Here is a 15,866-nt window from a genome sequence, read left to right on the forward strand (position 1 = left end):
ATTTTTAATTTACTCAGCAGAATGGCATGGATGTATGTTTGATTTGGCCTAATACTTTCTTTAAGCATAAAGATGCAAAGGATACCAGATAACAGAGAGGTCTTTCGAACAGCGTTTCTTATCCGGCCACGAGTATTTTTTTATTGATTAGGGGCACCGCTAAGAAGACTTATGTCCTGTGTAGATATGTGGTAGGCAAGTATTTTGCAAATTTCAAACTCTGCTCTTCTACCAACAGGGGTGCAATTTATATAGGAATGATATTTTCAAAAATTTATTTAAATGCTAGTTAATATTATTTTATCAATACTGAAAATCCATTAAAAAGAAAAAAATAGGTAGAAATTAAGAGGAGTTTTAGAAAATAATCTTTTTGGGATCCAAAGCGAATGTTGTTTGTAAACATTCAAAAACAAACTTTTTTTATACACAGAAAAACAACGTCCTTCCGTTTTTTTTTCTATATTCATTCTCGTCAAATAAAGCCTTAGTGAACGATGAATAAAACATTTACGCTCCTAACTTTCTAGTCCACAGATTGAAGATATTTCTTCTTCTTTTTATCGTTTTTCTCCCCGATGGAGGTTGGATATCATCGTGGCAATTCAAGTACTGGAACGAAACCAGTCACGCAAGTTCTTTAGCTAAAAGATGTGCCTTTAATCTGCACTGCGTCTTCTTTCAATCCTTTCCCGTAGAATGACTTGTAAAGTGTTATATTTTTCGCTTTTCATCACGATATTAAAAGCTATAAATATGCCCATAGCAAAGTTCATCGTTTCGCTAAAAACGGCCCTTAAACCGGTCCAGTAGTTATTCAGCCCATCGAAAACACACATCTGAACATTAACTTTTATGTACAATTATATAGATAAGAAAATTGTTAGGGCGGACAGTTATTAAATTTATTAGCCAGTTACTTATTAATACAAACCTGTAACTGGTTTCCTAAATACGAGAATAACCGAGAACCAGTTACTTTTAGTTGGCATTGAAGTAAACAGGGTAGTTTTGAGGAATATGTGAACAAAACAGGAAGTCAATTAAGATTTCATGTCCAACTAGCGTAGAAAATAAGCCATTTGTATAACGACATACACGTTTTCGTAATTCTCACCAAAATATGTTTTTTTATAATGTTTATGTCGCTCATTAAATATTTTACGGAAAGTTGTAATTATTCGAATAAATAACACGGTTTTTTGGTATGTTTACTACGTGTTTCACTTATTTGGTTTTGACACTTTGACATGTTTTTATTATTTTGAGCTTTTAATTACGGACTAAAATGCTTAAGTACACGCATTGTACGCAAGTTTATGGTTTTTGAAAAAAAAAGATTTTTTCATTAACACGCTCAAATCTACATAAGTTAAAACTCACCTAGATATAATGTGTAATTATGTCAGTTAGAGCAAAATGTAATGTATTTACTCGTTAAATTTTCCATTGCGAAAATGAATTTTTTTATACGGAGTTTTGTCTCCCATTTGGAATTTGAAAAACAATACTCTTTTTGCTTGTATGCTATTGCTATTGTTTTGCTATTGGGTATATATATTTTGTTCATTTAAAAAACGTTTCCATTTTTTTTTAACTGTATGTTTGTAATTTTTAAAATTTTATTTGATACCTTTTTGGCTTGTATTATGTACATACATGTAATTAATAAACTTACATATATTTTTTAAATATTATTTTATAGATTTATAATACATACATACTTTTATATTCATTTCCTTCTTAACTTAAATTGTGTATATTTTGTCATTTTTCCAAACCTTTTCATACTCTTTCGATTTGTTTTATACATAAACCTGTTTTATACATACTACTGTTAGATGTTATTTTCAAAACTTAATTTCATCCGTTTAAGCTGTATCATGCATATATAATTCTTAATACACCATGATTTTTACCTTTTATTTTGTATAATATGTACTTTTTCATACTCACAATAGCTAAGAATATTAAAAAGGTTTGTTTTTTTTTTTTTTTGCGATAAGCTAAGAATAAATAACATAATAGTCTAAAATTTAAATACAGCTTTAAATTAATATTCTTATTTGATATCCCTAAATGAGTTTTTATTACAAAAGTTCATTGGAAATATTAAATAAAATTATGTGTTATACGTACACATTTTTTTTTGTACTACTAAAAGTAATAAACGTCCATTTAAACCCGATTAACTGAGTTGTGGTCCCGTGGCTAGTGTTGCGGGCTCATGGATCAGAGTTCCGATGTTCGAACCTCATTCTACACTAACTTGATTCCCATTTCCTAATATTGAGTTGTTTATGTAAATCATAAGAACGTAAAATGAAGTTTATTTACATGAATATAAATATATTACAACAGAGATTAGGGATTTTTTTTAGAATGGAGTGTAGAAATCTAACCATTATCAGGGCTAACAACCTTTCATTGGCTGGTTTAAGTGACTACTTTATACACGGTATAAAATTCAACGTTCTACCTTTGGTAAGTATGTTGGTAAAACAATTTAGTCAGATGAATCTTAACTGAATAACTCAACCCTATTACTTAACTAATATAAAAACTGGTACAAATAATCTCTCGTTTTTAAGCATAAATTCACACAAAAACAACCCAATTGCTAAACGAGAAGTTGAAATAATATTTTTGTAAAGTTAAATTAACTGAGTGTCGTAATCCTATAAGCTTTTATTCGCTAGGACCATTTTCTCATTGACAAACAGAAGTTTTAATGGACGTCGATCGTAAATATTAGTCCTAAATAAAGTTTAATCGATGTTAAGAAATCTTTGAACTTTACTGTTAAGAAAAGCGCAATTTTTTTCTGGGAAAATATTTATTGAATTGAAAATTGAATTAATATATAACCTGCGGAATTTATTATATATATTATTTATTTGTTCCTGTGTTGGTAGAAGAAGTGAGTTTCAAACAAAAGAAAATATCTGATAAATTTAATCGAACAATGGGCCCCATGTATTTTTACAACGACGTTTTTTTATTAATTCTTTATTTCATTTATATATTATATAGTTATTTTTTTTTATTTTATTTATATTATTTTAACAATAATTGTTAAAAATAATACAAGCGTACACAAAATAATTTATGTGATACGTGTTTTTTAAATGAATAAAAATGGGTTATTCTTTAGTTCTGTGAATGTCTGGACATCCATACGCTTAATGTTACCTATTTATATATTTTGAGAATTTTTTTCATTTAAAGGTATGGCATTAACCGCCTCACACAGAAAGCTAGCTAGTTTATGTAACTCTAGCAGAGTATGCAATTCTGACTGTTGAACAATACCTACCCTCAATTCGGCTAATGAGACCAGTGCTCCATGGTTTGTAAATGTTACCATACTTATCATTAATCCCGCATAACCTGCAGGCTTCTTTTCGTCTCCTGCGACCTTTGGTATAGCAATTCGTACAAGAGATAGTGCCTGAGGGAAGACGACTATAATATTTTTTTGTTTTGTTTTTCTCGTTTTGATAAATGTCGGAAAGTTTCGCTACTAAAAGTTGTTTTATTCGTACAAGCACCAACGGCAATATTTCTTTTCTGCTTAAACAAAAACAATAACAACATTTTTGCGCTAATAAGTAGGGTTGTTTCTCTTTATTGTATTTTTTATAAGTAATATTAGTAGTAAATTAAATAGACTAGTAAATGTCAAATTACGGTTGCATGTCATATTTTGTATTAGATCCACATCCAGTATTTTGATGAATATGATACTATCTGTGATATTGTCATATATATTTCGTATTTGTGCAGATGTTGGGCAACCGGAAACTTACCGATGTAAAAGTACCAAATAGCCCATGACAGTAGCTTGTTTCTCGGCTTAATATTTTCACAGTACTTCTCGTATGTATGTGCTGTACTAATTAAATGATTATGTTTTTTCTTCTTTTTTAGTATAATTTATGTATACATATATGTATGCGTAAGTTTATGTATGCACGTATACGTACAACACCCAGACCAACTGTGAAAAATATTTTCTTGAATTTTTTCCTTTCAACTGGCGGGAATCGAACCCGCGACGTCAGTTTCTCAGTTGGCCGTCTTACCGACTGCGTCACGGTGCCTGAATTTTAACACTCGTTTAAAAGTTAACTTATTTTTTTACTATCTAATTTAACGAAAAAAACATACCCGTCATTTGAGTATGATATAACTGAATACGAAATGTAACAAATCCAACGTGTTATAAAAAACTTCTGAAGAAGAGAGTATAGTTATGGAATGTATACTGACGTTTTTGAAGGAGACTTATTTTTTTATCAAAACAACAAAGTTAATTCGGATTACTAAACCAATATTTCAAAACTTTGATGAGAACTTGTTCCAACACATAAATTTTAATTATTGACGAAAATCCCTTTCTTTAGCTTAAAAGTTCGCAAACTTAAAATAGAACCTATTTTCTAGATGATTCTCAAATTTAAAGTCATTTGTAATCTGTTAATCCTTTAAAGCTAACAGTCTGCAAATTATTCATAGATTTACTTTCGTTATATAAAATGGTGGCGATGAATATGTTTTTGTTATGAAACTAAAATATTCAGTTTTTTTTTTAAATTTGGTAATAAATTGATGGTTAAGCATAAATACGTTTCCATGTTTTATCACAAAGGCGTTTTTTTAATGAATTTATGGTAGTAAGCCTTACACTTTCAGGGTTTTACTCTCTTTTATTAAAATAAGTTTGCATTTTAAAATAAACAAGACCCCGATTACAATAAAAAGTTAATTGAGATATCTTTAGTCTTCTATATATATAAAAGGCAATGTTTGTATGTGTGTGTGTTTGATGGACTAAATAACTACGCAACCGATTTACGTGCGGTTTTCTTCCGGAGTTTGTATAGCATACACCCCTACCTTTCGGAATCAGAAAGAGGTATTGAATATAAAATTACACAAAGTTGGATAGCGGGGATTGACATTAAAATAGGATTTATTTTATTAAAACTCGAAATATTAACAATCGGTTATTTGAAAAATATTTATTTGCATAACAGTCATATAAACAATTTTTACATTATATTGGCGAAAATATTTTTTTTTTTAATTCGTCTCGTAAATAATATTAAAAAAAAATAATGCTCGTTCATAATTTTCATTCTAAAAATCTAAAAGTTGGTTGTATTGTGTTTTTGGGTGGTAAGCTTTTAAATACAAATGATTATTGTATTAAAGTTTATATTTGAAGCACTAACTTTGTGGTTATTTATTATAATAAAATAAATAAAACAGCTTTGTTTTTAACCACTAATTTTTATTTTTCACCGACCGGTTTAAAAAAATCCGATTAGTTACGTAAACCTTGACAAAAAAGCTTGTTTGCTTTGAAACCGGTCGGTGAAAAATAAAAATTAGTGTTTAAAAACAAAGTTGTTTTATTTATTTAATTATTATTATATTACTTACCTAATAAATAAATTAAACAAAACAAGTAAAAATTCGTATATAAAATATGCATTTTCTGTTCTTAATATGCATCGAAATATGTATATTTTTCGTATTGTCATTAGCTTTTGAGATGAGAATTTCAACAACAAAAAAGGGCGTTTATAAGAATTATTTGGTAATAAATTATTTATTTTGTTTTCTAGATACATAATGAATATATTTAAGTTTTGTTCTGCAGCGATTACTATTATTTTTAGAAATACATTTTCGATAATGAATTTAAATTAAAAAATTATCAGAAATTTGAGCATAGTATGATAAAAAAAAAAGGCGTAAGTATAGCCTGTGAGCTCGCCAATACATGACAGATGACATTAACATAACCATAGAAAAACATAGCAGTTGAGCTCTCAGAAGTAAAGCAACGTGAATGTAGCAATGCTTGAACTACATGTCAATAATATTCTAATAATAAATAATATTATTTGGCCATACGGAACTTTAAAGCACACCTTGGTTTAATTACTAATAGTATTTTATCGGTTAGGTAGGTGTATTTAAAAAAAATGTTGCGTACCTGAAAAAAGCACAAATAATTATGTTTTTGTAAATGATGTCAGTAGCGACACTCAGAGAGTGGCTTTGTGACGTTTTGACATTTTTTATAAGAAATTCATGGCATAGCCGAAATACTGTTATAAAAACGAGGATGTTTTTGTTGATTGACGTTAGCAGGCGCTACCCAGGGGCGACTTTGTGACGTGAGAAATTATTTAAAAAAAGAGATTCATGGCGTAGCCGAAATATTGTAATTAAAACGAGGATGTTTTTGTTGATTGACGTTAGCAGGCGCTACCCAGGGGCGACTTTGTGACGTGAGAAATTATTTAAAAAAAGAGATTTATGGCGTAGCCGAAATATTGTAATTAAAACGAGGATGTTTTTGTTGATTGACGTTAGCAGGCGCTACCCAGGGGTGACTTTGTGACGTGAGAAATTATTTAAAAAAAGAGATTTATGGCGTAGCCAAAATATTGTAATTAAAACAAGGATGTTTTTGTTGATTGACGTTAGCAGGCGCTACCCAGGGGCGACTTCATGACGTGATGAAATTATTAATTTAAATATTTTTTTTCATTTTACATAGCGTAGCCGAGATAAGAAATTGCGTGGTGTTTCGAAATTTAACCGTGTAGGTAGCCGCCTAGTTACAATATTATTTTTGTATTTGTATAACTCCTGTTTTATAATGTTTATGTATTTATCGCTATAAGAATTAAACTAAAGATAGTTTTTACTTTTAATCGCTATCCGTTTTTAAAATTATGTTTGTAACACTCAGTAATATTTATTTTTCAAGTATTCAATGTTATTTTTGCATTTTAATTAATATTGTTAATATAAAGCGTATTTTTATTTATTCGAATTTACTAGACTGTTTTTATTACAATAAAAATGCATATTTCTCTATGTATTTTTCTGTTATAAACAATCTATTAAAATAATACACGTCAAATTTCCATTGTCTGTTGATTTTATTTGCAATCTTCTTTTTTTTCGATGGTTAAAACTCTAGGAAATTCAAAGACAATAAAAATTTTACTGTCATATATTGGCGAGCTCACACGCTATACATAGCCCAAAAAAAATGTATTTCTTCATAAAAATAGTGCCATTAAATTATACTATAGTGAATAATTAAAATTAACAATTTTCACAGTATTATTTCAATTATTATTAACTTCTTCCACGAATTATAAATACTTACAATAAGTGCAGTATCAATATGCAAGAACAAATAAAATTTAACGAATGTTTTGATTTTATAAACGTACTTGGAATTTTAGATGAACTTTATTATTTGGAATCATTAAAGGACTGAACCTTCATTAGACGTCAACGAAAGTTGGAGTATGTCCTTATTTTTGTAGACAAGGCTGGATTCTAATTTCTAGGGAGTTTATCAGGTTTGAAATTTATTTTAATAGAAAGGCGAAAACAATTTTGAGAAGGTAATATGGAAGTCTAGGCATTTAATAACAAAGGCAGAATGATAAATGTTACACAGTGTGGAAGTTGGGCACTTTAACTAACCAAAGACAGGTCATAAGCCCAGTAAATACCTTAACTTAAATATTTCTTTCTCAAAAACGTTTACACTCTCTGTTGCTACAAATTTCAATCGCTATGAGACTTATTGAAATTAAATAAAACAAGCGAAGACATAGCAAATACAATATAATACCCGTTTTTACTTTACTATTAGGAATTTTTACTTTTGTAGATAGCTATTAGTGACATTCTCGGTTAGGAACAAATTCATGTACAGTTTTCAAAGTAAGTATTACTCGCTTGGAAATACCTATATTATAATCTTTGAGTGATAAATAAATGTAAATATAATACATGTTTACTTTATACATTTAAAATTTTAAAAATTACTTCAATTTGATAAAATGTCTGACAAGACAAATATTGGATTCAACCTTCAAGAGGTTGCTTTTTATAGTTTTTTACACTCACTTTAAACGTTATATAAAATGAATTTTAAATTTGATAATTTTATCGTTTTCTTCGTCCATGATTATTCACTGATTATATGGATTCAGGGACGCTAGTCTGAGAGTTACTGTCGTATCCGACAAGCAAGGATTCATCTTCTACTGGAGGATCATCCAAAGGATCTTTGACGAGATGGGATGTGTATCATAGTTCAATTGCTTCAGGGCCTTTCCATGTTACACCTGCTTTGAGAAGGTGATAAAACCTCATGACACACCAAATTGCAGAAACCTGGGAGTGAAAATAATGTATTAGATATTATGACAGGTTCATAAAACACAAAATAATAATGAAATAAAAAATTGTATGTTATTACAGATTAAATTTCAAAATCAAAATTATATAGCTAACTACGAATACTATGTAATTCAGTTCAATTACAGTCGCAATAGGAAAATATCACATACTACGAAGACAAACAAAGGTTTATTTAATGGATTTAAAATAATTGACTGTATTTTAGAAATCAATATGGATATTGTGGAGAAATGTTTTCATTCAGAAATGTAAAAAATAAATTTTATTAAAATACGTTACTAGAAAAACGCGATAGGTTTGGCCTTAGTAGTTGTAACCTAAAGATTTGTGATAATTTTCTACACAAAATTGAATGGTCAGGAACAAATAAACATAAATCGTGACGTATTTGGGGCGTAGCCAATGGAATGACCATTTTTGCGGGAATTCAAAATTACATATTTAAAAATATTTTTTATGCTTCTACTAATAATTAGTAAAAAAAATATTTTTTACTCGACAGTATTTCGTAAACCTTTATAACTTTTTAAATGTTTTTTTAAAAAATGTGATATTTCCCTATTCTAAGCCTGTATTCTGATTTTAAATATATTCTATCTAATTTATTATTTTTATCTTCATTTCAATTTTTGATCTCAACATAAAATTATATACTTAAAATAATAAAAACATTGTAAGAGTATAAACAAAAAAATAAAAATAAACATTAAACAAAGTGGAAAATCAAGTGGATAACACAAAGTGGACGAAAATGTTTTTTTTGTGCCCCACAACCGACCAGGACACCGTATGCCCGTGGTGAATTACAGCACAGAAAACCTAAGCTAGAGAAAAATCAGATTAAATTTTTGTTTTCTAACCAGCGATCGAACCCGGAGCATTCCCTGCGCGAGTTAAGCGTCTTAACACAACGGATGCTGTTCAATTAACGTCTGTTTGTAAATTTGTTTAATTCATATTTTATTATTTATATTTTATGTTGTTTTTTCTTTTGATTATTCTTTATAGTTTTATTCTTATTCTATATTATTTTTGCTTTATATTTCGGGATTGTTATTTTATTTTTTCACATGTAATTTAATTTATTTTACCATATAATTTTTCTTCTTGTAAATTATTACGGCTTAACACAGGCATGGCCTAAAAAGCCATAATAAGTGCATGAACTTGTACAAAAACTTAATTTTAAATAAATTAAAAAATACAAAAAAAAAATATTTTAATAACGAGTACGTTGCAAATTTTTCAAACTCATTTTGGTAACAAATCGATTCGAATAAGTTTTCCATACTCCAATTTTTTAAGAAAGTTTTATAATAATACGTATCTAACTTTGAGTGAGGTCTTAAAACGGCAATTTTTCGCCTTTTTGGGACTCTACTTTTTTACCAATTATAAAAATAAATAAAAGCAATACAAGTGACACGTTAAATATTTTCAATACTTGAAAAATTTGCTTTTGCTAGACAAAATATTTATGCTTGTGCAGTAAAATGGTGATAAAAATATACGAAAGTGGTGGATATTACTGTTTGCAAAATGTCTTGGGAACATCTGCTTTTTCTCATTACGAGCAAACTGAGGTATGGTACAGAGAAAGTACAGTATTGTACATTGTGTATTCCAGTTTACGAATTTGGAATACTTCCTAGTTTCATAGCGGGGAGAGCGTTCTTGAATATTTCTGAACTTTTCACAGTTCAACTAAAAAAGTATTTTACTTCATACAAGTTCTGCAGCGTGAAAACACTATTGTCTTCAACCTTATACAGTACAAGGTATCACGTTGGAACCATTTAAAATAAATATGATATTTGAAGAATTATATGAGTGAAAAAAATACCCTGATAATATTTTTAACAATATGTCTATTAACAATAATGTATGCATCTTTTTAAACAAAAAATAAAATAAAAATATTCGAGTGCGCTGATGCGTCATTACAATTTTATGTTTTTTATTTATGGGTTGAATATAAGTTGCACGTACTTCGAAATTAGATAAATTGATGTTCCATGTGTTAAATTTTTAGTATATTTTTTGTTGTGCTGTATTATTTAAGTTAATTGTTTGCCCCAACTCAACACACAGCTTTAGTACTGTGGAGTTGGAAATAATAATAAAAACGTGAATAAAAAAATAAATTAAAAAACAAATCATTGAAACTAAATTTTGGAATCCTTATTGAGAACCTTTAAGATTTGACGTATAAATCTCATCTGCCTACCCCTAAAGAGAAACTGCGGGATAATCCATTTTTATAAGCTTCTAAAACATGGTTGGCATTGGTCATGTTTAGTGTCACTTGAGTGATTTTTAAAAACTTTTTTAAACATCGTTTTTTTTCAAAACAACTTTTGATAAATGCGATAACGTGCGTAGTTAATTGCTTACTTAAAGGAAAAAACACTCGACCTCGTGGTTTAGTGGTTAGCGCATTTGTCTACCATACAAGTCATTTCGGGTTTGATTCCTGACATGGTTGATGTAAAATATTTATTTAAAAATGTGTTTTTACACTAGAATCATTCAAAGTACGTGGACTGGCAAGTAAAACGTAAGACTGATAATCTTACCTTTATGCCACAAAAAAGTTATTTATAAAAAAAGATACGTTGTAATTGGTGTACCGATGCAGTGCCCTACGCACTATTAGGTGCGAAAAGGGAATGATGATGATGATTAAAGAAAACTGTTTTTAGTTTAAGAAATTGTCATTTTCGAAAATTGGTGTCTTGACCGTCTATGGGATTAATTTTCAGACGCTGACATATAGATTTAAATAAGTTCAAATTGATGTAATTTAGGGCAGTTTCTGAGTTGTAATAGCTAAGATGCTTGCCTTCTCCTCAAAGGGTTCCGGGTTCGATTTTCAGTGAATTCACATTAATTTGACGTAATTTTTTAATCATCAGTTCTTTGTGTTATAATTCACTACTTTTATCTTGGGCTGTTGTAGTGTGAAAAAAATGTATTTACAAATCAGAATTAATTTCAGTTACAATTAAAACTAGGTAGACGCATACATAAACGTTTTTTTATTAAGTGACACCAAGAACGATTTTATTTAAGTGGTTCTATTGCGATTCTCTTATACTGTAGAAATACTTGTTTCCATTTTGCATCATCCGACGTATCTCTTGCCTTGAGTCGAGAAGAAAACTTTTACCGTCCAACATAAAAAGAAAAATAAAACTTTACGATAAAATAAACTACGAAAAATTATACAGAAGAAGGTATAAGTTTCTCAAAGGAAAAAATTTTTTTTTTTTTTTAACCAAACACATTTAGTTTTTTTTTATGAATGGTGTAAATAAAATGTTTTTTTTATTACTTACGTTAATAAGTGCTCTGGACAAAAAGAAACAGACCTCTGCTTTACATAGTGAGTCAAATTGCTGTAAAAAATAATACAATTAAAATATAATAATAAATCGGGTTGTGGTCCTGTGGCTAGTGTCTTGGACTCACAGACCAAAGGTCTGTGGTTCGAATCCCACTCTACCCCAACTTGATTCCCATTTTCTAATAGTGAGTTATTTACAACTCGTTGAAAATGGCCCTCAAAATCAAAAAAATTGGTTAATCATAAGAACACAAATATTTATTTTAAAATTTTTTTTTTTAAAAATAATGTATTTTTTAATTTTTTATTATTGTGCAGTAAAATAATTTATTCAAAAATCTGAATTGATGCAATAGACTAAATCAATTACTTTTTTATGCATATTTGATAACACGTAATTATTTATTACTCAAAATTCATTGAAGAAAGTTTTATCAAAGTCGACATCAATTGAAGTTTTATTATATTTTTGATGTTCGAAGCACTTACTTTGTGGAACATTATTATTTAATAGATTTAAATAAAATAAAATCACTTTGTTTTTAATGTACCACTTATATTTTTTATAATTTGGAACCAACTAGTTTCGGCAATACTATGCCTTCTTCAGGGTTAATTACAAACTAACATAACATATATAAATTTTTCACAGTGAAGGTAGAGAAGGAAGTTTTATTGTTTGATAAATAATTCGTAATACGTCGGACCGATTTTCCAAATATTTTTTCGTAGGACTAGGTCATACAAAAATGGTGAATGGGTTGATATTGAATCAATTTTATTCCAAAGGTGGCCACTTAAATGTTGATGGATAATATAACTGTACAAAAATAATCGGAATGACAGAGGTAAGAAAATCAGAGAATGTAGATGGGAATTCGTAATCATGTTTGAAATTATATTTTTGTTACAAGGCCAGTTTAAGGGTTTATTTTTTTCGACTTTGACCTTCATATATCTAAAAAAATGAACCTTTTTGTAAAAAAGGTAAGTAGAGATAAAAACGGTAAGAAATTAAAATATTTTTAGTAAGAATGCGCGAAAAATAATGTCTTGTTTATAGGTTTTTCATATTTTTATATTTGCTAATTATCATGAAGTATCCTGCGTGAATAATAAGGGCACGTGATTAAGATTACAATAAATTATTGACTTATAATTCCAGTCTTGTTGTTAATGCAGTCTGATAAGAAGTAAGGAAATACTATTTTTCCATTTTAAAACGAGACGCCGCGCGCCGTTCAAAATTACGCCACTAAAAAAAAATATGGTCATCAGCCGAAAAAAATGGTTTTTAACAAAAACGTTCGTTCATATTCTAGCCAATAAAACAATATTTTAAATAGCTAAAATATCACAAGTGACTTTTTGACGGACAAATAACCCCCTCTTAATTTTTTTTAATTAACTTAGGCGCATAAAGACCAAGTACTTTTTGTTTTTGTTTTTTTTGTTGTTTTTTTTTTCAAAAAAATCTGAAGAAAGTAGATTGAATAAAAAAATGGGTTGAAGCAAAATGTGAATCTTATCATAATGTCCAAACTGCACCACCGTACAGTGTACATTTTCTCGTACTTACCAGAACAGATCAAGCCCTTTTGTTTGGCAAGCATTGACAATTATTTGACTATGTAATATCTCTCTGTATTTTGGCCTTTCATACTTTCACCTCAAAGTAATATTACCTACTTTATTATTGGAAACAAACTTGACTCGGAAATCAACGAAACATAACGTTATAATAACTAATCCCACTGCCAAATAAAATGTTCAAATTTTGTTTATTTGCAAATTGTACGTATGTCCAAATATGTTGGTTATTAACTCAGTATAAACTTATCCAAATGAACTAATTAAACATGCAAAAAAATAAATTAAAAACTAGCAAAAAAGCTTCTACAAATTAAATTCTTATATTACTTGTGTCACTTCAAAAATAGTTTTAATGCCTGTTATTATATCAGGTTTATGTTGTTAATATACGTAGTCATTTAACATTATATCGGTTGAAAACATATATTTAAATCCTGCATAAATCGACAATGTTCAATTTTATGTGATTTTTAAAATAGTTCTTTTCTTACTATCTATAAACTTGCAATTTGCGGAACTAATAAACAGGACGATCGATATGCATGACAGATACATAAAACAATTCCAAATCCACGTTGAACGGCTGAGATAAATATTTTGTCAACCAAATTAAGGTAAAGGTACGGGTATGTTTATTTATTTATTGTTTTTAATGTGGTAAACAATGATTAATAATAAAAATAATGTGACCTCACTGAGGTTGCCGTGCCAAGGACACCTAATGGAGTTAATATACGATATAAGGACTGCTAAAAATACTAACCATGTGAATATTAATAAATTTAAATGCCAAAAGAGACCGAGAAAAGCAAACCACCATTAAATCTACCATTTTTTTTGGATGTGAGCATGTAAACAAGGTAAATAATTCGTAAGCGTGCACGAAAAAATAATTTTAGGTTTATCGTTTCTGCCTACTACGGGAATATGACATGACATAGTGTTTACTTCCATAGTTGATAATTAAAAACTGGGAGTTAAAACCAAATATTAGTATTTAAGGACAATAAAAAATATTGTTTTTAGTAAGGTATTCCCAACATTATTAGCCAATTAGAATTCGTGGAATTCTGTTAAGGTTCATAAGGTACTGATATACTTTCAGATCGTTTCATCTCTATGCCGATGATCGTCAGATTTACTTGCATCCTGATATAGAAAATATCAGCAATGCTATTAAAACGCTAAAATCTGATCTAAGTTCGATTTCTTGCTGGTCCAAAGATAACGGTTCACTGATCAATCCGAAAAAATACAGGCGATTATAATTGGTAGCCATAGGCAAATCTCATTTCTAAATTTCTCAGCCTTTTCTACCTAAGTGATCGACCAAAATTGGATTCCTTTCACAAAAACAGTTTTTGAAAAGCATTATTATTGACCAACACTTAACGTGGCAAAAACAGATTACTGAGGTTAGGAAGACGTTTATTCGCACCCTCCATTCACTGAAATGACTTCAGAGTTTTCTTACCACTACAAACAAAAAACGTTTCAATTTATAAAATTGTCTACTCTGTGCTTTGTTAATATTTGCTATCTTAACGCCCATACGGAACTCATATATTATCTGAAGCGTTTGCAGAATCAAAGCATTTCAACCATCAATCTCAAAAAGTATGACCATGAATCACCATTTCGCTCCAAACTCAAGTGGGTTCGTTTTTATCAGCGCATAAACTTTTCATCTCTTTCACTTTTTTATAATATTTTTCACTACTCTTGCGCTCTAAAATATATTGCTGAGATTTCCATTTACCTTTCTGATCATGGTCTTTCACTTCACTCTTCTCAGAACAGAACACTTTTCATTACTCGACATAGCGCATCATTTTTCAGCGATTTCTTTTCCGTTCAAGGTGCTAGACTTTGGGATAAGCTACCTCTTCATATAAAAAATGCACCTTCTCTAGCCACTTTCAAGAGATGCCTGAAACATTATTTTATATCCACGAAATCGTGAACTCCCTGTATCTTATTGTTTTAAAAAAATATGTATTTTTATCCCTTTTTTTTCCTTTGTTCCTTTTTCTCTCTCCATTTAAACTCATTTTCTGATTCCACATTCCTCATTCTTTATTATGCAAAGCATAATGAGCTTTTTAAAAGTATATTATACACAAGCCTTATTTCCTCATTTAAAAACAGCTGTTTTTTTAATTTATTAGGTTTTTTTTCATGTATGTATCTTTTGATATATATTTTTGTTATTTAGAACAAATTTTTGATCAACCCTATTTTTGACCAGTCCGTTTTTTGGTTGTTTGGAAGATATTGCTTTTAGCAATCAGTCCGCAAAATACTTATTTGTTGTACTTGAAGTTTTGAAAAAATAAATATTTCCGTACTATTTTTAAAATGTTTTATGAACCCTTTCGAAATTCCTCCGATGTTACTTTCCTTCACGTAATATTCGACCCCGTATTTGGGAGAAATATTTAAGTGGATTGTGAATAATTCTTAAACCCCATACCGAAAACTCCTGAAACTTTTACAAGTAGTTCTCTACTCCCTAAAAGCACGGTATGGGATATTGACTTTTTGCTGGAAAAATATCTTAAATTTTTTCGAGGAAATATTTTCCGCATCAGAATAAAACCTCATACCTTACTGTATATACAAAATGTATTTCACATATTTAATTAATTATTTGAGAATTAACCGTCTTCGATGGACT

General features: G+C 29.1%; 1 protein-coding gene across 1 annotated transcript in view; it reads right to left on the reverse strand.

Moving 5' to 3' along the window:
- Positions 1–6,980: 6,980 nt before the first annotated feature.
- LOC148274600 (uncharacterized) overlaps positions 6,981–15,866 on the reverse strand; it is a 35,156-nt gene continuing 26,270 nt past the window's right edge. The window contains exons 6-7 of the mRNA XM_088236899.1: positions 11,589–11,648; positions 6,981–8,223 (exon numbers count right to left, since the gene is read on the reverse strand). Coding sequence (XP_088093025.1) covers positions 8,137–8,223; positions 11,589–11,648 — 147 coding nt within the window. The 3' untranslated portion in view covers positions 6,981–8,136. The remainder of the gene's footprint in view (positions 8,224–11,588; positions 11,649–15,866) is intronic.

Source organism: Micrasema longulum, unplaced genomic scaffold, assembly GCF_059751315.1.
Source record: "Micrasema longulum isolate JH-2025_06_02 unplaced genomic scaffold, ASM5975131v1 h1tg001617l, whole genome shotgun sequence".
NCBI classification, from domain to species: Eukaryota; Metazoa; Arthropoda; class Insecta; order Trichoptera; family Brachycentridae; genus Micrasema; species Micrasema longulum.